Genomic DNA, 25759 nt, shown 5'->3' on the forward strand with positions numbered 1-25759 from the left:
ACAGAGCAGACAGAGCTGTTAACTCATCTTTTATATCAATCCTGTGCTATGTCAAGTTTTTTGTTTGTTTGTTTTTAAAGTCACAGTATAGCAAGTCTATAACTGGGATGTTCCTGGGATCTGATGTAGAAAGTATTTGGAGTATTATACATTATAAATGGAAAACAAATGTGTGCAAACTTTTATACACAGCAGCTTGCTTAGTGTAAAATATCCTGTTACTGAGGTTAGAGGTAACATACATGTGTGTGTACTTTACAAATCCTTTTGCAAAAGCATTGCTCTTGAGAAGCAAATCCATCTATCAATGGAAAATAGAAACATTGTGATAAAAGTTACCCTAGAACTTTCATGGCAAAACCAAGGTAAGTTTCTCTCAGAGAAACATGATTTGAAATAAAGATTCACAAAGCCACTGACCAGCAAACATAACCAACTTCATTTGCATTTGATTTTTCTTAACATTCTCAAAAACTTTAGAGAAAGACAGATTAACATACTGCTGCAGCTATTGCTGCCATTACTGACACAGGTAGGTTTCTACATAATGCTATATAACAGAGACCCCTGAGATTCAGAGATACAATTTTCCTCAAAAAGAAGTAGCTGACGGAAAACCAGAGAAAAAATTAAAAACTGAATCAAACTATCACACACCAATAACTGAATTTGGTCTTGATCAGGTGCATCCATTCAGCAGACAAACCTGAGAGATTGAAGCATACGAAGTAGCTGCAGCCACCTTCCAGTTTGCTAATGGTAACTTTGCACTTTTCCAAAACTGCTTCTATTTCTCTACTGTGAAAAATGACTTCTGTTTCCCAACTGTTTATGTGATACCCAAAATAGTATCCAGCTCTTACTCTGAGGATCAAGCATGGTTTCATTTTGTGCTCTCAGCTTTAAAAACTGACATTTAGAGAGAATTACCCAGTTTCATTCTGACAGGCACCTGCCCTTTTTCACGTTCTTTAGGACCTTTCACCACCGGAGAATGTGTCACTGGTAGGCAGTAATCCAAAACCAGTCACATTCCTCAAAAACGAAACATGGAGCTAATTTAAGTAGGTCCCCAGTGATCAAAATGGTGAGTTCAGGAAGTCAAGAAGAGGGAGGCAAATGGACTTGTAGCAGCAGTAAGTCTAAAGGATGACTACAGACTGTTATCTGATTATCCCATCACACACCCTTTCTGGGCTACCCTACTGAAACTTCATTCTGCTGCAAATTAAGTTTGAACACATACAGCAAGTCTCCATTTTAGAAATTTTGTGGGAATAACGTTTCAAACACAGATGAAACCAGTCAAAATCCCCCAATTAAACAGGAGTTACATCTTTTATTTAATTGACTTGTAGTTCAGCTTTCTACTGAGTTCCTATTTAGGCAAATTTATATCCTTCCCATTTATGAAGATCTTACAGATCTAAATTACACAGAAAATGTCATGTAATATTAAATTACAAAGCTACTTTGCACATGGCTGTGTAGCTTAGAATAGTTTTACTGGTCTCTAAAGTGTCTGAGAGATTTTAATTTTTGAAACATCAAGTGGCTAGCTATTTGACTAGGGAAGTTACAGTCCCTGAAACATAATCAAACAGAATATAGTCAGTGGGGGTTCAAGTACTCGTTTCATAGATTTAAGAAAGATACCACTCTTCACCAGCCAGAAGGATCGTCTTGTTTTTAAGGCTTTTTCTGGGGACAGAGATAGTTTCAAGGAAATAACCACAGAAACTGCAGGAAATATAGCTGCAGAAAATATTTTTATATATATAAAAAACCAGGAGACGATATAACAAATCCTCAATGCTATGAGTAGACACATGGGATCTTAAAACATTTTGGAAACGCCACAAGAGGCAGAGATTGAATAAGCAACTTAATTCAATTTGCTGATACTAAATGGTATTTAGATTGTGTTCAATGGTATTGAGGACTAACACTCTCATGACTAAGATACATATCAGTGGAAGAAAATGCAGCATCCTTTGGATAAAATGGCATGTACACCTCAGTCAAGTCACCAAAGAAATGCTGATGAACAGAAAGGGACAAAGCAGAGAGAAAACTCTGCAATTTTATGGTTTAGGATTTTACTCTCCCCCATTGTGGCAATCACATCTAAAACTATTTTTAAAGTTCTTAAAATACACAGGTATTGAAGAAGATAAAACACCTTTTAATATAGTGCACTTCTGAAATTTTTGTAGATTTGAAATTCCTCTACATTTCCTTCTTTCCAAGTGAGGAACCTATGCACAGCATACTTAAAGAAGATGCCCACCTTATTACATAGGCAACAAGTTCTCTTTGTGGACTATCTCAGAGACGAGCATTGGAACTGCTTAAAAAAAAAAAAAATTGATCTGCATGAAGCAATAACAGACTTGAAAATTTATTTTTAGTATTAACCTGAATCTTAAGTCAAATCTACACATCCATTGAACAGTGAAGGAACATCACCTAATTGAAGTTGTAACTGTAAGAGGTTGTGGATGGAAGAAAATGTTGTGATAAATTCCCTATCACGTTATGAAACAAACTGGTGCAGACAGGAGCTGCTTCTTCCAGTAAGAGCTAGCCATTACAGTGCAAATCACGCTTCCGTTTCCTATGTTTCACAAAAGTTTTTTGGTTAAAATTGCAGCATCAAAGCATATAACCAAATGAGTACTCTAAATGATCTTCTGTACTTTGTAAATGGAAACCAAATAAAGGCAATTTTACTCTGTAAACATACAAAAATTAAACTATAACAGAAGGATTTCTAAAACAGCAATTGTATATGACTACATGTATACAAATGTAAATACTGTGGTTCTCAAAACAGGTGTACTAAGAAGCTAATCAAAACAGTTTGCTGATTTGCAGCAATCTACTGTGAATGTACCTACAGTTCATAATGACAATAGTGTTACAGCTATAATGCACAGATTTTTAATTTAATGCAACTTTATTCCACCAGCCTTCAACTCTTCCCTTGTTCCTCACCTCTTCTGTGCTATTTTAAGTGTTTTGGTGCTTTTGCAATGTCACATCACTACCTTTTCTATTAAAATCATAACCTTTTCTGTTAAAATTCTTTGTCTATATTCTCCTGGTATACAATTAAAACTGTATACCATTACACCTACAAATCTTATTTCCAAATACAGATTATGATTTTTTTTTCCCCCTTATCGCATTGTTGGTGTTTATTTTCTGACACTAGCCCTCGGTACGAGGGCAACTTTGAGCTGGATTAACAGTTTAATGCTATACTATTGTTAGGTGGTATACATTTGAACCCCTTTAAGAAGATACTAATCCTTCATTTTTTTATCTAAGTGTTGGCAGAGGCTCTTAAAAAAACATTTGTGGCAATACCAATGTTTTGCATTCAGACCCTGTCAGTTAGACTCTACTAGAATCACATGAAGATGACTTGAGGCAGGGGTGACTCACATATTGAGCAACTATATACCAGTTGAATTGATGTATGCCATAGTGTACTGACCACTGAAGCCTACCTCATGTTTCTGGATTCTGATGAAAAATTATGGAAGACACAGAAACACTACATGCATGTCGAACGTTACTTCAAGGTACATCACAAACCACAAGAACATGAAATAAGCACAGCTGTCCATGCTGCTTTGACATTAAAACTCATTTTAAGAATCAATGAGCAGTGTTATAAACAGCAGAAATTAGATAAATATCAATGTCTCTTAAACATTAACACCCGCTCAAAATTACACCTACAAGATACTGGATATAACATTTGGGAGTAACCAATCAACAGATTATTTTAACAGGTTATACATTTACTGGATAAGCACACTTCCAGCTAGCCAGACACTGATTATTTTTATCACTAAAAGCGATAACAAAGAAACAGTACAGTCATAGTTCTTATTCATGTGTATTTACTGTATTACATGTGATGCTCAAGATCCTTCTGGTGTAAGAATTATGAAAGTCCTTGGGATTGTCTGTGAATGTGAGCGAGACTAAGCAAAGGGGTCAAGTAAATGCACAAATTTATAGCCTATTTCCTTTGCCTTCTGTGAGAGTTGTGAAATCTTGCCCTTCTTCTACACCTATATACCAACAGTGGCATTTAACTTATCTAAAAGTTAGAAGCCTCATCAGAGCTAGTTAACAACATGAATTGTTTAGCCAACAGAGAGATCAGTGTTTTCAGAGAGTGACTCACGCAGTTCTATGCTAGCTCTTCAACGCGACACCAGATGAATTGCTATAGATTACAAAGGAAGCTTGTAAAAGCAACTTAAAATAGATACCTAACTTTTGAATTGCAAGGTTTCCTCTCATACTTCAGTACCCAAAAATTGATATTTTTTGACCTACACTTGGCCCTACATATGAATGCTTAAAATGCTTTCATGTACGCTCTCTTCCTCTAAAATAAGTACAGTTTAAAGGGTATACAGGAAGAGATAAGCATTACAAAGTGATGTGAACATACTTGACTGCTCCTTCCGTTGGCCAAATACTTAGAAATCAAGATATAATTTGCGGGCAACTTCTTTTACAGGAAAAAAAAAAATGTGTTTCTAAATCTGCCATTATTTTTTCTAGTGTTTGTGCAACAATTTCAAATGTACCCTATTAGATCAAATCCTGGCTATCCTGCCTCCTGTTACACATTGTGTTTTGCATGGTTATCTGGAGACAAAAAAAATCTATAAATTGAAATTAAGTATACAAAATCTAACAAACAGTAAGTAATCATAATTGCATGGAAGCATAAAAGTAGTGAGAATGCACAGAAATGTCTAAATTTCTAAAGTGATATGATACCTCTTCTGACTATTTTTCTATTTTCCTATCTCTGTAATAATAATAATAATAATTAACCATATAATTCCTTCATTGCTTCTAAGTAAATGCCTCAGAGGCAGCTCACACTTTTTTTTTTTTTTTTATCTTCAGATAAGATCAAGCAAGCGGCTGTTACCAAAGAGTGAAAAAAAAAAGATACACTTACTTGCCACCTCCAGCGATGCATTATGACTTACAGCTTCCCCAAGGTAATTCCTCGCCACGCAGATGTAGACCCCTTCATCTGGCCTACTCTTGCGCCCATGGACTATGCGTAAGAAAAATAAAGATCCGCTGGGCAGCAGCATGCGGTGGGAGCGTGGATCATCCTTGTCCGTTTCTACTCTTTCCCCTCCCTTGTACCACTCAATGGTGGGGGTCGGCCTTCCTTCTGCTTTACAGTTTAAAGTTGCCGGTTCTCCTTTGGAAACAATTAGATCAGAAGGGTGTTCGACAATTCGAGGTGGGAAATCTTCTTGCCGAAGACGGGAGCCTGCAAGATAAAACGGCAAAGTTATCTTAGGAGATTGTTGCCAGGTACAGTCACTGTGTTTTGCAATAAAACTACTTAACCATTACCCCATAGAACAGGATTTAATAAGAACACCTATTAACATCACCTTAAAGTGAAAAAAAAAAAACCCTTAATGCACTTCATTGTGTGCAAGGTTCTCCCAAGTGAATACATTCAAAACCATTTTTTTAACAGGCCACGTGTATTAGTGAACTAAACTGCCATGCTCCTAAATCACATCCATTTTTATATTGATCTGTTCACGTATATAAATTTATACATACATGCATTTGTATACGTAGTTATGAAAAACTAGTCCTACAGATACTCTACAGACAGCAGACCACCTCTACCAGCAAAACTGGTACTGCTGTAATTCATAACACAAAGTCATAGTCAACATCATTCAGCCTTTTGGAAAGCCCATTAATTCATGCAATGTCTGCAGAGTAAGTCTAACATCTCCAGCACCCACAAAGCTGCTCTGTTTTACTTGCACTATCAGCTCCTCCTAGTCACTTGTTAAGCAGTACCACAGAGGCACAAATGCATGGAGTGCCTGAGTACTTCTTACACCTCTTGTGTCAGGGAAAATTAGAGTGTTTTACATCATAAAAATTTTTACTGTCTCCAGTCTAGAACACTGATACAACACGAGACAACAGTATCAGGGATAAAAGTTACAAGCAAACAAGATACTCTTCTAGAAAAGTATTCAATTTCAAACCAATCCAAACTGCAAGCTGACAATTTGCATGAAAAAACCTATAATAGTCTGGACAGATGTATACCATAGAAGAACACGGCAACCAACTGGGTGCCCAGAAATTCCAAATTAGGAATAAGCAGCTACCAAAACTTTCAGGGTTTTAAGTTGTTGACTCAATTTCAAATTACCATTTTCCTTATTTCTCTCTTTCTTGATACACAACTTTGTCATGGATAAAGTTAGTCTCTTGAGTCATTAATTCCTGATTGTTAAAATTTTAGATGCCAGGATCCTTTATTAACATTGATAACATGGGTTTTGAACAGCTATGAAGCACCAGAAAGAAATACAAGATCTATTCACTGCAGGTTAATAGACCATAAATGATATGGAAAAAGGGAAGGAGACAAGGAATAGAGTCCCAGAGACAGCTCTGTTTTCAATACATACTATATGTGTGTGTATAATATATATTTTATATGTATATATAAAATATAAATTAAAATATTCTAAAATGTAGGATTTTCATCTGAATTTTATTTCACATTTCTTTCACCTCAAGATAATCAATGCAAATTAAATGTTACACTAATCAGCTAGCACTAACCACACATTCCCAAATCTCTGGCAATATGGCTTGGCTACATTGAAATAGGTTTGTATTCTGTATGCAGTAAAAGAAAAGAGTTTTATATGAACATTACTGATCATTAAATACAAAATAACTCAAACAGCACTAAACCTACTCTTTAGTACTTTGAGGAAAGATAATATAAGTAGTATTGTACTTAGGACTATATTCCTAAATTATAAGAAATATTTTGTCATTTATCTAATTTGCGGATTTCAGTTTGGATATTCGCAATATTGCAAGATTTTGTAGTACCTAAAGCAAACAAGTAATTATATTTGACATTCACTTTTACCTTCAAGAACAACCTGAAACATGAAAACTAAAGTACGGGCAGACAGAACAGAAGCCAGGAAATTCCTGAATCCTTTTGCTGGCTACACACCACTGTGCAGCCCAGCCCTGTGTATCACTCTAAGCAAGATTTTGAGCTGCACCTCCTAGAGGCAGGACACAGGCCAAATCCAGTGAGAGGAGAGCTAAAAGTACAAGAAAAGAAAATTGTGCCAACCAGCACTGCTCTTTTGCAGTAGCTAAAATACCCTCTAATTCACTTCTGTTTGCCCTGAGAGCACATCTCAGTCATTGCAATATATATATTGCAATATATTTGTGTCTACTTATCCTGAACTTTTACACAGCTTTTGTGAAAATCCCCTCATGCAATAATGCTGCCCTCACAATTGGGGTGACCAATTTTAGATCTCTCTTTCCGAGGCAAAAATGCCTAAACAAGTATAAAAAACTTATTTTGTTTATACTTTTACTCACTTGTATAATTCACAAGGAAAGGCACAGAAACAAAGGATTAGAGAGCTAAAATCAATTGTTATAAGTCACTCCGGAAATATAAAAAGCCAAGTTCAATGTAAAACGTTTAAATAGAGCTAAGAACTGTTTTAGAAAACAAAGTTTGCGCACATGCTAGTATGCATCACGTTTGTATTTTCACAGATAATCCTAGCCAACCAGCATACAATATAGTACAAGCCTCCTATTGTTTCTCTCAGCCCGGCCCAGACCACAAATAAATGAAATACCAGGTTTGGACATACTGTAATGCACACTTTCCATACTGACATTCAAGTGACTGTACGCTAACTTCAGGTACTGTACAGAATGAAAGCTTAAAGACTGAACTCTAAACTTTCTTGAAAACTGAGACTCAAAACTCTTAGGGGGAAAAAAGTCCTCAGGAAACTCCAGGAATGCTCATATACTTTTTGAATTTCTTAGCAGGGTAACATTAGAGGTGTTAAAATAACAGAAATGTCCATTAATTTTTTTTTTTATCCTAGTATTTTATAAAGTATCATTTCTCTAGAAAATTTCTTCAAACTGCTTAAAGCAGAAAGGGACAAAAGTTGCACGAGTAGTTGACTGGCACATAGTAAGAATTAACCACAGATTTAGTGACAACTGCCTGAGGAGTATAATGGCCTTGACAACCAAGTTACAATCTTTCTATGTATCTACACATTTTTATTTTTATTTAAAATTTTTCTTTCCTTTTAGCCTAGTTATTTAAGCTGCATTTACGTTTTATTGAGAAGCAGCAGCCTCAATTATCAACATAAATCTCACAGTGGGCACCAATCCTGTAATTTTCCTGTCAAAAATCCTTCCCAAGGGGACGTTTGGTAAAAAAAAAAATAGAAGCAAAACACCTATTACACACTGGATCTGCCATTAAATATACAACAGAGCTGCTTTTTCTTTCCCCCAAAGATGACAGCACTGGGTTATAGGAATTAACCAACTTGTGTTCTCTGCTTTTATGATAATTCAAGTCTTTCATAAAAAGTCAACAGGATGCTACCAATTAAACTATGCCATACTAATTGCTTCATGCTGCTACTTAAAAGAACAATTATGTGAAATCATGTTTCCAGTTTCTTGGACTATGCCACAACTATTTTTACAAGAATTCAAACACTGAAATAAACAGATGTGAAGATTCAAAGAAAGCTAGCATTAGATGAACGTTAAACTCATAGGGGCAAGATTTGCCTTTATTCCCACCTTAAAACTTCCTGTTGGTAGCATATACAAATATAATGTCTTGAAAAATAGCAGAGAATGTCTTTAAATTAGAAAGTTGCTGGTATTAGGGGTACAAACAACGGGCTGTTCTCCTTTAGAGGGAAAACAAAAAAGTTCCGTGCTACTGGAACCAAGTGCCTCAAATTTGAACCATGCAGCTTAAGACAGTTAAAAAATCAAGACCATATCTACCGTCAATCTAAACTTCAGCTCAGATGGATATGGAAAACCTGATTTCCCAAGGTCTATATATCTAAATAGTATTTTATCCCATGTCCTATAAAAATGCTGCATGACAGACTGTGTCTTTAGCCAAGTGCCAGAAAGCCAGTATACTCTTGGCTCCATTTCTTTTCCATTTCACAAGTACAGCATTTAACACTGATTTTCAAAGCACAAGATTTCCTCTCTTTTTCTTTTACTGAAATGTTTTACATTGTAACATAAGAGCTGAGTAACAGGCCTAACTGCTATCAAAGTTATTAGTAAAATGCTAACAAAACCAAACCACAGGTTTAAAATCAGTGTTGGGTGATTCTTGCAAACAATTACATTTCATCAGAACATAAAAGCGTTCCCAATTCCCCAGTGTCTCTACTACATACAACTTAAACCCTTTCAGAAACTTTAGAGAAAGTGGGGGGTATTTTTTTGTGGTTTTGTTTATGTTGACTGGAAAGATGTTCTGTATGATGTTCTTCTTGCTCTAGTGGTTAGAAATCTTTCTTCAATCCTCAGGTTAAACATATCCCTGAATAGTAAATGCCTCATTCTTCCTGTGCTTGAGTTGCCCTTTAATTCAGAGCTCTCCACACACTTCTTGGGATTTTATCCCTTTGACATGCAGATTGCAACCTCTTCCTTTTTTACTATCCTCTTGGATTTTGTGTTCTTGTTGCTGTTAGAAGTCAACAAACTAATCTCATCTGGTTTTTCCCACGTAACATGCGCTCAACCTTTTCCTTGCCTTAAATCTAGTTTGAGTTCATCCTTTTTCAACATGGAAAACCCAAACCATACACACTTAAGAGGCAAGAAGACTTGAATACTATTTCAAACACACACTGCAAAGTAATGTCACATCAAGTTACAGGGGGAAAAATAACTAAAAGGAAAAAAAAAAATCAAAGCATTTTTCTGAAAGTGGCTTTTCTGCCCCAAGACATGCAGCTAACCTAATGTATTGGGTTTACCTGTTCTCACAGACAACAAATAATTTTCAAGGAAAAGCAGAACAAGAAAGACCCACAGAGATCTTATCCCATTCACTTACTTTCTCTCAACTTCTCCAATTTTTAAATATTCTTATTCTTCATATACTACCCTTGTTCAGCCTAAAAAAACCATCTGATTTCCTGAGCCTTGTAGCCTGCAAGAATAGTGCATATTAAAAAGCAACTATTTTGAAAATTCCTTTACAGGTGTTGCAGTCTTCCCTCCATAACCAAAGACATGAAGTAATTAATGAAGCTAATAATGCTGTGCCTATTTGGATTTTCCCAAAACAGTAAACTGCGTAAGAACAGAAATTTAATTTTTTTTAATTCTACTTTGGCATAAAGCCCAAGAGCCAAAACTAAATTTAACTGATATTTCTGAAACACTGATTTGAGAATAGCATTGGTCATTGTATCACTTTGGACTCAAAAAGTAGGTCTTTGCATAGAGAGTTTTATTTACAACAGCTGTTCACCTCTGAGCGTTGAACATATAGTGTAGAAAAAAATAAAGTTATGCTTTTTACCTAATTCTTGCCATTACTTTGCACAGTCAGAACTGTGAACATTTCCATAGCTACTTTAAAAGGATGCCACCTTTATGAACAAAAATGTCAGACGATGGAGGTGTTACAGTCCTGTAAGTGAGCCAGTATTTGTACACTAAGGAGAAAAATGAATATTTGGAACATACAGCACTGTTATATCAGTTGATTAATGCCCACCCAGGACTACAGGTTTATTGAAATGCATTTTAAGATGTGTTTAATGGTTCCAAATACTGATCTGGGAATAGGTCCAGTTCTTTCCAATAACTTAGATACCATAAAATGTGACAAGCAAGGCTCTCACTTCGGATCAATAGAACCTGCAATTCCCCTACGTGTTTCCAAAGAAGAGCAAAATCTCCATTTCTTTTTCTAAGCACACAATGGAAAACAGGCGAGCAAGATGTAACTAAAAAGAAAAGCACCAAACACTAACTGATCATTCCTACCATGAAACCACTGCAATATTCCCTGAAAAAGAAGTTGTTCTTTTTTCAGTTTACACCATTATGCCAAGGAACTTTTTTGTTTCCCTCCTTTAATTGCTGTTGGAGTTCCTGCTGCTAATGAGAGATGAAATTATTAATAAACATTCTTTTTCATTATTTCTGTTACTAAGGGGTATTTCTGGGTAAAGCAAGTTGTACTTTAAATACAAAGTCTGATTATAAAATATAAAAAGAAATTTTGTGGGCCATGGCTTTTAAACTTAAGTTGTAGGCACCCACAAAACATTTTCCCCACTTCAAAAGTTAACCTTGAAGTATTTTACATTGCTAAGACACCATGAATTAGAATTACGTTTCTGTCATGGCTACCACACTACCAGGAGATGTCAGAAACCAATAATTTACTGTACACTTATGACTGGAAAAAACCTAGAATAACCACAGAGAGCCTGGAGTTTTAAGACACGTCTGCCTCTCTCTCTGAAACAAGAGATTAAATGGGACCTGTACTAAAAAATGCCTTAAATCCAGACTGATCTTGTGCCTGGCTCTTATACCAGAAGAAGATGTAACCCAAACGTTGGAAGCTATAGACATTCAATTTACACAATACTCATGTCCTGGACAACTGAACAGGAGTTAGAAGTATTATAGCAATAAGCTAAATAAACAAGGGAGAAAAATAAAAAACATTAATACATCACATTGGCTTAAACAGTTTGTTTCTGTTCCTTATTCTGCAGTAATTTTGGACATACATGATTAGGTTGGAAAAAGCCATACATTTTTAGGCAAAAAGACTTCTGGAAAGATGTACAGCATCTTATAGTTATTTAAATAGTCTGCCTGGTGGGAATGAAAAAAAACAAAAAATATTGGCAGGTACTGTACTGCACAGATATTAACACTGAGTCTTTGTTTTAATACCTAAAGATATATTTCCCAGGAGATGCTGAGAGACTAGCTCTCTGAAATAATCACTTTTAACAAAGAAGCTGAAAGCGGCAACAGTTAAGAGTCATGCTTTAGTTTCTTAACCCCAAATTAAATACAACTCTTCAAAAGTGCTCTTGAACAAACCGTTTATTTTCAAGAGACATAGCTTTACAGTCAATCTTTGTTACATGAACACATGCTACTGGTTTGTCCAGCAGTTAGCATAAATAAGTCCTGACCTGGTTATTCATTAAATTAGCTAGAATATAAATTTAAAATAATAATATTTATATTGAGCTATGTGAGATGCTGACATTTACATAAAACCTCAGGCAGTAGGTAACGTTCCCAGTGTAAGAAAGTGTTATTTTTTCTTTCCCTCAGTTCTGCTTTCTGATAAGGTATTTATCTCACCTGACTGAAGTGGATACTGGAATAGCCTGAGATAGCAGTATCCACTATTCAAACGACTTTTGAAACCAAACCTCACGTAATAAAAATTACAATATCCCACACCAAATTGCTAAGTTGGGAATAGCTTTTTCCCTTAAAGAAAACATTAATGAAATTACAGAATTTTTTCATGAATAATGCAAAACCAACTATGACCCAGTGAGCAATCACACTATATTCACGAAAAAAAAAAAAACACAATGGTAATAAAGCCTACTTCATTACTCATGTTGTCTTTGAAATGGCTGGAGTAATGCTGGCAGATATTTTCTACACTAGGATGATATCGAGAAGAAGTGCACAACAACAAGACGGAGAACGGCTGAGATGCATCTGAAGGCAAGCTCATCTTTGGCGATTTGGATGTGACAACCTGGCAATGACGAACTGCCTGGAGATGATCATGCCAAATTGCAGGATGAGTGAAGCAATGGGGTCAGGCACGTACAGGGGGAACACAGAGAAGACTGTGACATGGTGAACTCTGCACAGACCCTGGAATCGCAGTCAAGAGTGTAAAAAGCACGGCTGGGGAAAAAGAGGTGGCAAAGGATGATGAAAAGGCTGTATATATTAGGTAGAGCCAAAGTAAAGAGTGACTGGAAGACTACTAGGGAAACAGATACTTGAACTATACTAAAGTGATAGGATTTGATGATAATTGGATAATTTTGTGGATAACAGAGCTGAAAAGATACTAGAAATGATCGCTGGTTAAACAGAGGAGTTGGGACATGGTAGGAACATCTGGGACAGCTCAGAGCAATCACTGCTGCCTTTTTCTTCCCTGACAGGTCATGTTCCCTACAAAGGAAGGCCTGAGAGCTCTGATCTGTTGTCAGCAGCTTCACTGGCACACCTGAGAAGAAAAAACAGACACAGTAAATGGGAAGGTGTGGGGGCAGAGTTGGTGCGAGTCACATGAGAATTGCCATTTCCAGGGCTTGCTTTTCTATTGAGCAGTGAGGGAGGGAGAGAGGATCAGGAAACAAAGAAGAGACAGTCAGGCTCTCCTCCTCTCCATCTTCGAACCTTGTCCTCAATCATGTTTTACGCCAGACAGGAAGAGTATCTCATTGGCTGTGAACCATTGGTTTGCCATTTGGGACAGGAAAACAGAACTTGGAGAAAAACAATGATAGTGCACCAAAACCGAAGTAGGACTCAGAGCTGCACTGAAGGAACCAAAGGAACTGCCAATTTAGTGAAAATGCCTAGGACTCAAAATTATATAGATACATCATATAAAGTATTATTCTATTAATATACTGACATAATCTATAATATGTTACATAATTTATTTTAATATTTATTCTATGTTGATAATTCAGATGTCTGACATAGTGATGCAGAAAAACTGTACTTCACCTTGAGGTTTGTCTGTCATCAGTGTCAAAGATTTCACCTATTTGTGAAATGATTACAGCACACTAGGCTATTTTACTCCACAGTTTTACCTAAGCGGACAAACAAATAAAACAATGTATCCATCTGGATGATCATACTCATTCATAAAAAAATATCTAAAGACATGCCTGCTTTTTGGGTTGTTCTTTTTTAAAATCATTTAGTCATGAAAACAAATGTAATATATTCTCTTCATATTACATCAGATGGTTTGCCCCCACGTTCTTCCAGACTTTTCAAAGCCACCTCCTATTGTGCTTAGGAATACCAACTTCTAATTAATTTCCAATTCCAGATTCATTGTGAGACTGAATCTGATATTGATCAACTGCATGTTCAAATGTCTGAGAGATGCTGAGAGAAGGGAAAAAGGATCCTCGTTTCCACCAGGCTATTGGGAAGCTAGAGAAACAGCAATTCTCAATAGGGCCAAGGGTTTTCTCTTCTCAGCTGTATCAGGCAACACTCCTCAACTCTGCAACAGAAGCCCAGTACTACACCACCACAGTCAACAGCATTCCTAGGCTTATGCCTGTGCCAATTTTGGTGCATCTCACACAAGTGATATTGCCATTTATTCTTGTTTCCAAAATAGATTTGAAGAGAAATATGAGGAACCAAAACACCTATCCAAATTCCTGCTTTTTAAGACAATTATAAATTTGTTTCAGATGCAAGGGTGAATGAAATATCAAAACTGCCCTCATGAATCCGAATGTTAGGTATTAATAGGAGGGTTATGTCAGCTCAGGAATAAGTTTGAATTTAATTACTCAGAGCTCATAACTTAGAAAAGATTAACAATGGAATTAAAAGGAATTACTATTAAGTAGTTCAGTTTCCTTATTTCCATTGTTATTATTTTAATGTGTTAAAAATTTGGATTAAAACAGCTTTCTTTCACTCCATTTAAATCAATTTGACTTTTTGTACAACATTAAGTTTGGACAATTACAAAAATGCCAGGTAATTTCAGTTACAATTTATTACTGCAGTAACACAATACTCATGTTTTAGCTGCATAAGGAAGAATGGAAACTTAAATCCAAATTAAAAACTATTTTCAATGAGTTGTTTACAATTACATAAAATGTATGGATCAGTATAAATTAAAATATTTTATAATTAATAGTTTTTTAAAAAAATAAAATCAAATAACGACTTATTTAAAAGCAGTCTATCCCCACCCTCTTTCCAAAACACACTTTTATTCAAATATGAAGCTAAGTAAATGAGTATGAAAAGCATAAAAGATAACATGCTCTCAGGGGAAAGCAATAAATACCTCCTCCTGAGAGGAGGAGAAAAAGGAACTATGATCCCACTGGTTTAGAAATTAAACATCTGTTGAACTTATAAGAACACTGCTAGTGCTGGACACTGACATGTCAGTGACTCAGTGAGAGATTATTCTGTTTGCAGCAATAAGCTAGAACCAATACAGTATTTTCAGAGAACCTGTGAAATATTGTACCTTCCCATGTAAATGCAGATTAATTGCATACTCCTCAAAATATATTTCAGCTCATTTTTGTACTAAAAAGCCATGAGTTACTTGGCATAGCAATCAACATGACATTCACTGCATGATGACTGAAAGATATCTTTCTATTGCTATTTTTCACCAGTATAAAGACATGCCAAAACAGCAAACAAACTTTCACCTAAAAGAAACTTCCACCTATCAATGCCATCAAAATCATCTTTTTCTGATCAACTGTGCAATGTTTTCCCTTTGACTGTATTTGAATTTCTTGTCCCTCAACAGGCCAGAAAGTCCACTGGGTTTGTTTCTTGTTTCTTCAAAGGTTTCTTTGGTTCCAAATTCAAACTGAAAATCAGAGATCTTTCACATGCTCTTTTCTTTTACAATTGTTTCTACTTACTCCTTTGTATAAAGCATAACTTTACAACGTTAACATTGAATCCCACTGCAGATAAATGGCATTACACATAAAAAGCCAAGTCCCAGGACTTCCTTAAATGTACAACAGTATGGGCCCAGGAGAACATCACGCAGTGAGTTTTTCTCTGAGGGATGAAGAATTAATGCTGCCATTATCATCTGTGGTCTGATTTCCCATCCCAGAGCATGAATGCTGAAAATCGAGTAAAAAATCATAAAAAATTTCAGCCACCATCTCTGCCACTCCTATACCTTCCCAACTGGATTTTAGTTCTGGCTGTAGTGAAAATGGTACAACAACTTGAATACAACCATAGTGAAGATTTTGGTATCATTCAGTGGCTACCACAAAGTTTCCTAAAAACAGGGCCTAGAGAAATGCCATTAATCAGGCTTGTGTATTTACTCTTACATAAACCTTAAGTCATCTTGATCACCTACATCTTTGCATCCAGAGTTCTCACACTTTGAGCTCTGAGACACGTTATGAGGAAAGCTTTCTGGAAGATGCCAAGAAACAAAGCCACACAGGGAATTGCTCAGTTCCATATACTCCTCCTCTACCAATGCACACTGTAAAATTTCTCAGTTATCCAAATACTAAAGATCCATACAGAAGAAAAATTGGTTCACTGTAAGAGCTATGTTAAAGTGACTGTGGTAGAAAACATCCCCTTTTACACAGTGGAGAAGTACAAACAAGCAGCTCAGTGAAATTTCTCCATGATCTCACAGCTGAGCACATGATCTCATAGCTGAGCACGGGGAGATGTTTCAGCCAACAGGCTGAATGTTACCCGTAGGAAGAGCGAAGGGAAAGGCAGACCGCGGTACCTGCTATGAGCGGCACTCCCCCAGCTAGCAGTTTGACACTCTGCCAAACAAAACATATGGGTATAAATGGAACTGAGAAAAGTACAAAGGACTTTCATTTCTACTTTACAATCTCTAGAAGATTGCTGAACTATCCTCTCAATTTTCTCAACATAACAGCATGCCTTCTTGATAAAAGAAGATTCTACAGTATATACACGGCTACATATATATATATAAAAATGCAGTTAGCAATGTGGCTTTTAGTGTTTCTATCTCATTTTATACTAAAACACAATGTGTGAGTAAAAAAAACACTCAAAGGAAATAGTTACAGAAAAATCTAAGTTTCAAAGCACTCTGTAGACACTAGCTTCACTCTTCAAGCACGAAAATTATATTTAACATCTCTATATATAAAATTAAAAGGAGAAAAAGAAAAAGCATACTTTATCAAGTCAGGTTTTTACTAATAAAAGAAATGGTAAAGAGAGATGTTAACAGACTATTTTCCTGAATATTCATCGTGAATTCTTCAGAAAACCTGTAGCTAATAGCCTAAGTGTTCAGGAGCCTGAAATGTATTTAAACATTTAAAACAAAGCTTTTGAGATGTCCTATATGATAAGCTAACTCAAGGAAGATATTTAAATAGCACTGGTTTGGGGCGAGTTAACAACTTCTTCAAGAAAAAGTACTGAACCACAATTTTAAGGATAATTGTCTGAGTAATTTATACTTTACAAAACCCAAATATTTGAAATGGCCTTTTAAAGGATTAGTAACAAATCCCTAGAAGAATGCAGCCCACCTCAGTCAATTTTCAACCTTAAAAGCAAATTCTGACATATCCAGAACATTAATGAAGACAATGTTTACACCTTACATAGCATGCTAAATGTGAGAATTTTACAGATAAACAAAAATGCTGTTGACTCTGCTTACTGAAGCCCATAATGGAATGAAAAAAAGGTTCAAGACGGGCAGTACCTTATGGTTGTTGAGGATAAGATTTAAGGGAGTGAAGAATATTATTAACAGTATGAGGAAAAAGTTAGAGAAATATAATTATTTGATCAAAAGAAAAAAGTCAGGAGTGTGTTTTTATAATGGATATTTTTTAATTAATTTATAATTATTTTTTAATAGCTAGTTTAACAACTAGCTTTTGAATTACTATTATAAGGGGTTCTGGTGAAGGGATTAGAGTGCTGATACATAAACAGAGATCAATATTCAGAGGTCAAAAATGGTAAAATAAATGAGAGGGGAGTGGTAAGAGAAAGACACAGTGCTACATAACCATGAGGCTGAGTCAAAAGTAGCAGAGATGAATATAAGAAACAAGCAAGGAAAGACAAACAGATCGCAAGAGTTCTGTAGAGCTGCACAAGACATATAAGAAAAACAGTAAGTGAAAATGAGAGGAATGGAACTGTATGATCTGAGATTATAATGCATAATACAACACCACCACAGGCAAGCAGGCAGAGGTTTGTGTGGTTTACACATAGAAATGCAAATGATGACAAAGCCTGAAAATTATAAAGGAGAATAGCTCTTTGAAAACAAGAGAAAGAAATCATCATTATTATTATTATTACTTCTAGCAGCAATCAGTATGTGACAGGGGACAGGGTTCAAACAGCAAAGAAAAATAGGTTTTGCCAGAAATTAGTAAGCCTTAGAGGAGTCTGTGTGCCCAGAAATACTATCCCATCTTTTTTTGCAACTTTATCAGTAGATCTAATAAAAGAGATTACTTCTCCACACAAAGCTTGTTTCACAAGTTAAGAGTACTTTTCACAAGTACAAAGAGGCAAGTGGAAAAACAACAGCAACAACCTATAAATAATGGGCAGCTAGATTCCAAGAATTCAATTAGATATGCTCCTTCAGCAAAGGAAAGCTATTTTTCTCCAGTCTGCAAAACTCTAAGGTATGATTATTAGAGTTTTCCTTCTAACAAATTAAACTGCATTTCACAAGGATGTAGAAATGCTGAGGAAAAAAGCTACTTGTATTCATACAAAGAAACAAATTTAATCTCAAGTACCAGTATCACTCCCTACTACTCAGGATTATGGTAATACTTCCTATTACACATGGAAGCCACCTGTTCACTAAATTTGCATGTTCCTCTCATTTTTAACAAAGTGGAGTAGTTTTAATTACCACCTCCACCCCTGCCTCCCACCCTCCCCCCTTCCCCCCCCCCCCATGGTTACTCCACACAGAACTTACTCAACCCCTCCCAAGAGATGAAAGTAGGCTGGGACATTTACTGCCAACACCTAACATTAATCTCACTAGAAACTCATGCTGCTCAAGTAGCTACATCCATCTCTGTTACAGCACAGGTAGGCTAGCAAACATGACTTGAGAGGTGGATACAAGGAACTAGAGGCTTTGTTCATTTTCATCCTTGCAAAGGACTATCCATGGTTTTAAGCAGACTTTTTTTGCAATAGGGTTTTCAAGGCAATACTACCTTTTTGTATCATAAATGTAAGTAAGGCATAGTTTCTGAACACTAAAAGGCAACCAATATACAGACTTTTCCACTTTATGTAAACAGCTATTTGAAACAAACCCCCTCAACCTAAATTAAGGCTTCCTGAATAGGCTGAAAGCCTTCAGTGGGACTAATTAGACAGAACCACGAGGCCTTGAGGCTCACAGCTGCTCACCGGCACCCTCTGCAAAGGCTGAGAATTAAATGCATGGTTAGGGGTTTAAATTAACAGGTATCAGTTGTCGCTTTTCTACAGGTAGAGCCCTAATCTCAATCTTTTTATTTTCTAATATACCGTTATATGACTAATTAGTAGGCATTATGGCACATGTATCAGTTTAAAGGATTTTTTAATGACAATCTGTCCTTATTTAAAAATCTTACTTTAAATAAACAGGAAATTCTCCCTCAGTGTTCTGATCAAAAGTAAAAGCTAAGCAGTGCTAAAAAAAGGTCTATTAAAAATGAATGGGTCTTTTCTTGAGAGATTGTACCACAAATTGTCAGTCCTCTATGCGTTATGTGGGAATTCCACTCTTAATTTTTTCTATAATTTCATGATTGCTGCAAGTATTTATAAGCTGGCATATCTGCATTAGGAACACCACACTGGAAGAGCTACGGGACTTTATAAACAGAAGTGAATTATAAGTAGTCAAGCTACATAGGACAGACTCAACACTGTTTAATTCTTCATAAGGACAGTGGTAAACAGCTCACTGTCATGACTGTTAGGAAGGAAACACTGGGGAAAGACTAGGAAGTCTATTTGCATCAATTGCTTAAATCTTTCAACAGAGAACACCATCATCATTGGGAAACATTGCCATCAAAAGAGCAATTGAGTTAATTCATTAATTTTGAAAATGATAATCTAATGAGAAATAAATGAAGAAACTGGTGTATAAGACTTAGAAGGAGGGAAGAAAAAGGCCTCTAAAATATTTCAGCCCAAATCGCATGCTTTATCATCAGGGAAAAATTAATTGGGTTTCAAGGAGAGCTGAAAGCTCTCAGCAAAGATTGCGTGTCACTCAACCATATGTTCTTCTTTCTGCTTAAGAGTGATGTGGTGAGAAGCCACTCAATGTCCTCTCTGGATATACCCATAAATGAAACCACTATATGTAAACACCAAATGCTTGGCCTTTGCAGAAAAACAAATAAACAAACAAACAAAAAGATTTTCTATTAGGTACATATAAGCCCTACAGAGTGCAGAGGAAAGACAAAATGACTCAATATAAAATACTATTTTTTTTAACATTCTAAGCAGAAAATGGAGTAGAATTAGCCTACTTGGTGTGAAACTGCATAACCAAGCCAAAGTCAAATATCTTGTTTCTTCATGCCTTGCTACTTTAGTAATGGTAAATTAGTCACTTCTTTCCACCTGGAACAAGCAGTCCACAGACTTCAGGTGTCTTCAGGGTGTTTACACCCTTTCTTTCAAAAATCACACAAGAATATTTTTTCTGAGAAGAATCTGAGGAAGGTGATGAGGGGGCACATCTGTATCAGCAATTAGTGAGGTCCAGCAAATAGAGAAGTCTCCGCTCCAAGGACTAATCATGAATTTTACATAAAGCAGCTAGAACACTGATTTTAGAAGAAAGCAATTGTGACTTGTTTATGAAACCCAAACTGGTAGGTCTGAGACAGACAGTTCCATAACATATTAGTGGACTGAATTCCCTAAAGACCACAGGAAGAGTAGTAAGCACACAGAGGGCACAGAAAGTTGGGGAGGGGAAGGGGGAATTTGTCTGGCAGCATTTAGGCTTCCCTGTGATTGGGAAACAGACGATGGAGGTTTCAGAATGGCAGTTTCAGACACGGTTCCACTTCAGGTATCTAAGTCCTTTTTGGATCCTAACTCTAACCAGGGTGCTTATTTCAACTCCAGAAGAGAGGCAGGCATTTATCCACCCATTCATGGAAACTGCTAGCAGCCCAGTCCACTAACATCTGGGTAGTGCTACTGAAATACTACTATAAATAATGGAGAACTAAACCAGAAACCTGAAAACAATACGTTAGGTGCTGAATCTAATCAAAATTATCAAAACTTATTTTTCATCTTCCCTTATCTCACATGGTGGGTGGTTCCATGCTGGTTTTAGTGCCATTTAGTCAATGCTATGACACTAAAAGGATCGAGAAGCACTTCTCAGAATATCCAGAAATCACAAGTCCCAGCATGGGAAACAGTTGAGCTGACAACACAGATTCACAGAGCTTAACTGCTGAACAGTAAACATGTGGAGTTCATTTTTGGTTTTTTTTTCTTTTAATATTGGTATTTAATTATCAGTAATAATCAAACAACAGTTGTAAATTGTGCAATCAAGCAACTGTTTGTACAAGTTAACATTACAATTTCATAACTGCTTTGATACGTAGCTTTATTCCCTGTGCAAAGATATTTGGCATGTTAAACAGGCTTTCCCAAAATATCCAGACACCATACCACTTTTTAAAACAAGAATAAGACGGTTTTTGATTAAAAAAGAAAAGCTGATGAATTAGCAACAATGTTGCAGAAGTCTATTCAGGACAGATTTCTATTTAAATGGACAGAAAAGTCTGAGCCAAAGCTGAAAACTTCTTAAATATAAATCAGGATACATAGCTTTAAGAATGAAAATAAAACCTCTGCCTTTCTCTCATTTAAAGAGGACCATTTTTCATCTAGTTGCTGTATTCATTCTTAACTGACCATGCAGCATTATCAATGAGACAAGAAAGTTCAATGTTTGTACTTGTAATTCTCCAGAAAGTAATCTGTTAACTGATGAAGAAAGGCACAGGGAATTGGGTTAAAGCCCAGCTACTGCAGCTTTGACCTTGTATTATTTACATGAAGAGACACCAACTTTTGTACAAATGTTTAGCTACTAAAAACCTGTAAATGGAAGAAGACCTTTCTTCAAGATAAATTGATAGCATAGGATAAAATGTTGAATCAAACAAGAGTTCCTAAGTTACTTTGAAAAATATGTCAGAAAGAAGACTGGGTTTCAATCGGGTACAAAAAAGTAATTAAAAAAATAAAAAATCAAAGACTTTTTTCACATGTAAGACTACAGCACTCAAAACTAGAAAAAAGCCACACAGCATTTAAGTCTTTTTTTCTAATGACATAATCATATACATTTAAGCTGTCATTCTATACACTTTATATACACTGCAGAGAGTGTTTCATGTAGTACATAGCCTTCTCTAAAGGTCTCGAAATGCACTTCATATTAAAAATGCAACAGACCCTCAACATGTCTGTTCTTACTAATTAAAGTAATTGTCATCACTGTCTGGGCCTTTGTGATCACATTAAAAGTACTATTTGCTAAAGAAATACAAATAAAGGTGCTCACAGACCTATTCTGAAATCATCAATTTACAAGTTTAGGCAATAAAAAGGTTCTACAAAGTACTAAGTCCCAGTGCATTTCAATGGGATTCGAGTGCCTAAATCCTTAAAGGTGATTTGAAAGTGGGGAAACTTAATATACTGCTGAGAAAAGAGTGTAGAGGGTTTTTATTTGTTTGTTTTTTAGATCCCTTGACCATAGAACTCTAGCCCTATTAGAGTATGCCTACAAACATGCCAAATCAAATGGGTTACCTCAGCAAGCATTTACCAACATTCATACAGGTTCACTGGTCAAGTTCTAAGAACATAATATTGTGTGATGATGACTAGAAGCAATAAAGTAAATGATTAAACAGGAAGCTGTACATTTAGTGTGCTGCATACATATTATGTAAACACTGTATCTCAAGTATCATCCCATCCTTCTTATAACCTAATAATGCCCATCTTTAAACAAGACTAGCTAAACGAATCTGAGATATGAAATACAGTTTTCTATTCCCCATTTACTAAATATAAAAGATCTCTCTTCCCTTGACCTTGATAAAATATCAGCTTATAATTCTTTGAAATTCCACCTGTAAAAAAAAAAAAAGAAGAAATACAGCATTGCAGTTCTTCAGCCTCACTTAATTACACTTCTTAACTAGATTACTTCCTTCCATGAGAAGTCACAGGAGTTTGGTGGGCCAACACAGACTATAGTCTCTCTCTCTCATATCCCCAAAAATCCAACTCTAAAACAAAACACAAACTTAACCACTGTTCCAAAGCAAAATAACAGATCTAAAAAGATATCTTCCATCCTAGTTTAAGTAAACATCTGCAATGATTAATTGCAAAAGGAATACTCATATAAACATGCAGAATCAAGCCATAGTAGAGACCATCTCTGACCTTGACAAAAAGCCTTTCTTGGTATATACTTCAGGCGGAAAAATCCCCATTTTGCTGTTAATGCTGTCATAAAGCCCAGAATGAAGTGCTAAAAATCATTACTTTTATGTTAAAAGCTCTCACAATGACAAGAATGAATTAGCAGGGGACAGGAAGTAAAAAGACAAATAATGCTAAAGAGGCCATCTCCACAAAACACTGCTGTGAATGCAAGTACCTAAAGCCTTGCATGCTTATTAGTGTTGCTCATTGTAGTCTCCATTCTCTCTCCCCCCAACAATTTACCTGCTCTCTTTCACTAATGTACAATCTTCTTTCCCCCCCTCTCCCATTAAGACGACTCCCTTCCTTATGAATACCTATCACCCCCTCTACAGCACACTGGCTCTCCACTTGAGGCAGAAATCTATTAATATCTACTGGTGAAAAAAATCTGCAGGAGTAGACAAAATTGTAGTGGTAAATAGTGCATTGCTTCTGATGTAGATAAGACAGTACACTACTAGAGACAGTAAGCCAGAGGAACTGAAGTTTCAATCCTAGAAAAAAGAATCTGCTCCTAAGGATTATTTCACCAAGGCAGCGGGGCGGGTGGTGGAATTCCAGCAACTGAAAGTAGGAATTGTTAAACATTTGAAGTAATTGCTATCCCTTCTGAACTGAGTGATTAGTAAAAAAAAAAACTTCTTTAAGAAATTCCACAGACAATATGACCATACATATTCATCAGAAACTACTCTGAATCAAGTATTAACCCATACAACTTAAAAATTCTATAAATCATTAAAGGTAAACACTACTAAAATAAAACATAACTTAGTCAAAACAATAAAGCTGGCTTGCCCACTGCCTCCAAGTAAATATGTTTTTAAGTTGAGCTTTCAATCAAAATATGATAGGATGGCATTATAATTTTACAAAATGAGGTACTATTCTCAAGATGAAAGACTTCTTCACACAGCTAAATAAGAACAGATACATATTCACAACAGGGAATCTTTTAAAAAAAAACACTAACGTGTTGTTTGTACATCCTCCTCATCTATTTTTAAGGTCAATAAATTGCTGCATAGAGATGGCAGATTTTTGTCTTGCATATGAAGATATGTTCAAGGCACCATTTCATGAATGAGAAATGAAGATAAGAAGTTTGAAAGATAATGTGATTGAACTTGACAAATTACTATGCATACTTTATAAAAATCTATATAATACTGACAGAAGTCTGTTTAAGTTATATTTTAAAGTTCAAAGTTATACTGCATCCAAAGTAATACGGTGTGATGTTGAAGGTAACGTTAGTTATTATTACACTTTTAATTTATTAAATTGTCAAACATTCCTTTCCTTTCTTAGTATGGGTTTGAGGTTGTAGGCTTTTCAGTATCTTTGATGCAGTCAGTGTTGGATCACATTTGCTTGTGGTCACTTTTGCTGAAACCTGATGACTGAATACCACAAAGCCATTTTCAAATAGCAGGAATATTCTTGAAACTACTACTAAACAACAAAATTTGAGGCTAACAATAAGCACACCACCATTCTATAAACCAAAATCAGACTTTTTTCCCCACAAAGCATCAGCTCCTTTATGCTACAGATTTTTACCTGAGAAATAGATTTTTATTATACCAAATCTTTATGTTTTGAAAAAAATCCAGTTTTTCTCTTCCTCCCCAAAATACTCCCAACATAACTTTACTGCAGACCCAAATGCAGTGCCTGAGAGGTGTGACCCATACATTTTTCACAGATGTCCAAAATAAAGGTCTGCTTATACAAACAAGTAGAAAAGATGAAAGATTAAATTACGAAGACATCTATTATGCCTTCTTATTGCTCCCATTATTGTGACCAATAGCTAATTTTAGTACCATAAATGAGTAAATTTAGCAGAGTACAGTTACTTTCCCCTGTCCTTCAAATGTAACAAGAAGAAGAAATCCCATGTACCCCTGCAGAAATAGCAGGTCAACCGATTCTCCAGGACAGCAGCATGAGATTCTCGGGATATTACAGCGTCATCATAAGGAAGACCAGTGCAGGAAACCTAGAAAGGATTTATAGCTTGGTTCTTTCTCTGTGATCCCTGAAGAAACTCAATGGACGCAAACAGCAGGTATTTTCAAACAATTTACTGTAAATGACATTCATGTGGTTAGAACATACTTGCTGAATAGACTTGAGCACAGTACTATTAAATTCTTGTTACCCTTGAGTTTTTTTGTTAACACAGAAGTATAGTCTCGCAGAACTTGTAAGCAGATGATCTTAGATTTCTAAATACCATTAAATTACATGGGTCACGTGGCTCAGTTCAATCGAGAACGTCCCTACAACATTAGTATTGCCTTCATAACTTAAAGATTCAGATTGTTTAATATTAACCGAAGTTATACATTACAAAAGAAACACACAGTAGCCGAACAGAAGAAACTTGTTCACTATGAACAATTAAACCTTAAGTCATTACAGGAGAAAAGTTAGCTCCCTTTCCCAGAATCTCTAGCACTTG

General features: G+C 35.9%; 1 protein-coding gene across 7 annotated transcripts in view; it reads right to left on the reverse strand.

Annotated features, from left to right (window-relative positions):
- ROBO1 (roundabout guidance receptor 1) overlaps positions 1–25759 on the reverse strand; it is a 760895-nt gene that overhangs the window by 271672 nt on the left and 463464 nt on the right. For all 7 annotated transcript variants that reach the window (XM_052794285.1, XM_052794283.1, XM_052794280.1 and 4 more), the window contains one exon: positions 5000–5326. In XM_052794285.1, coding sequence (XP_052650245.1) covers positions 5000–5326 — 327 coding nt within the window. The remainder of the gene's footprint in view (positions 1–4999; positions 5327–25759) is intronic.

The sequence above is a fragment of the Harpia harpyja genome, chromosome 8 (genome assembly GCF_026419915.1).
Source record: "Harpia harpyja isolate bHarHar1 chromosome 8, bHarHar1 primary haplotype, whole genome shotgun sequence".
Taxonomy (NCBI): domain Eukaryota; kingdom Metazoa; phylum Chordata; class Aves; order Accipitriformes; family Accipitridae; genus Harpia; species Harpia harpyja.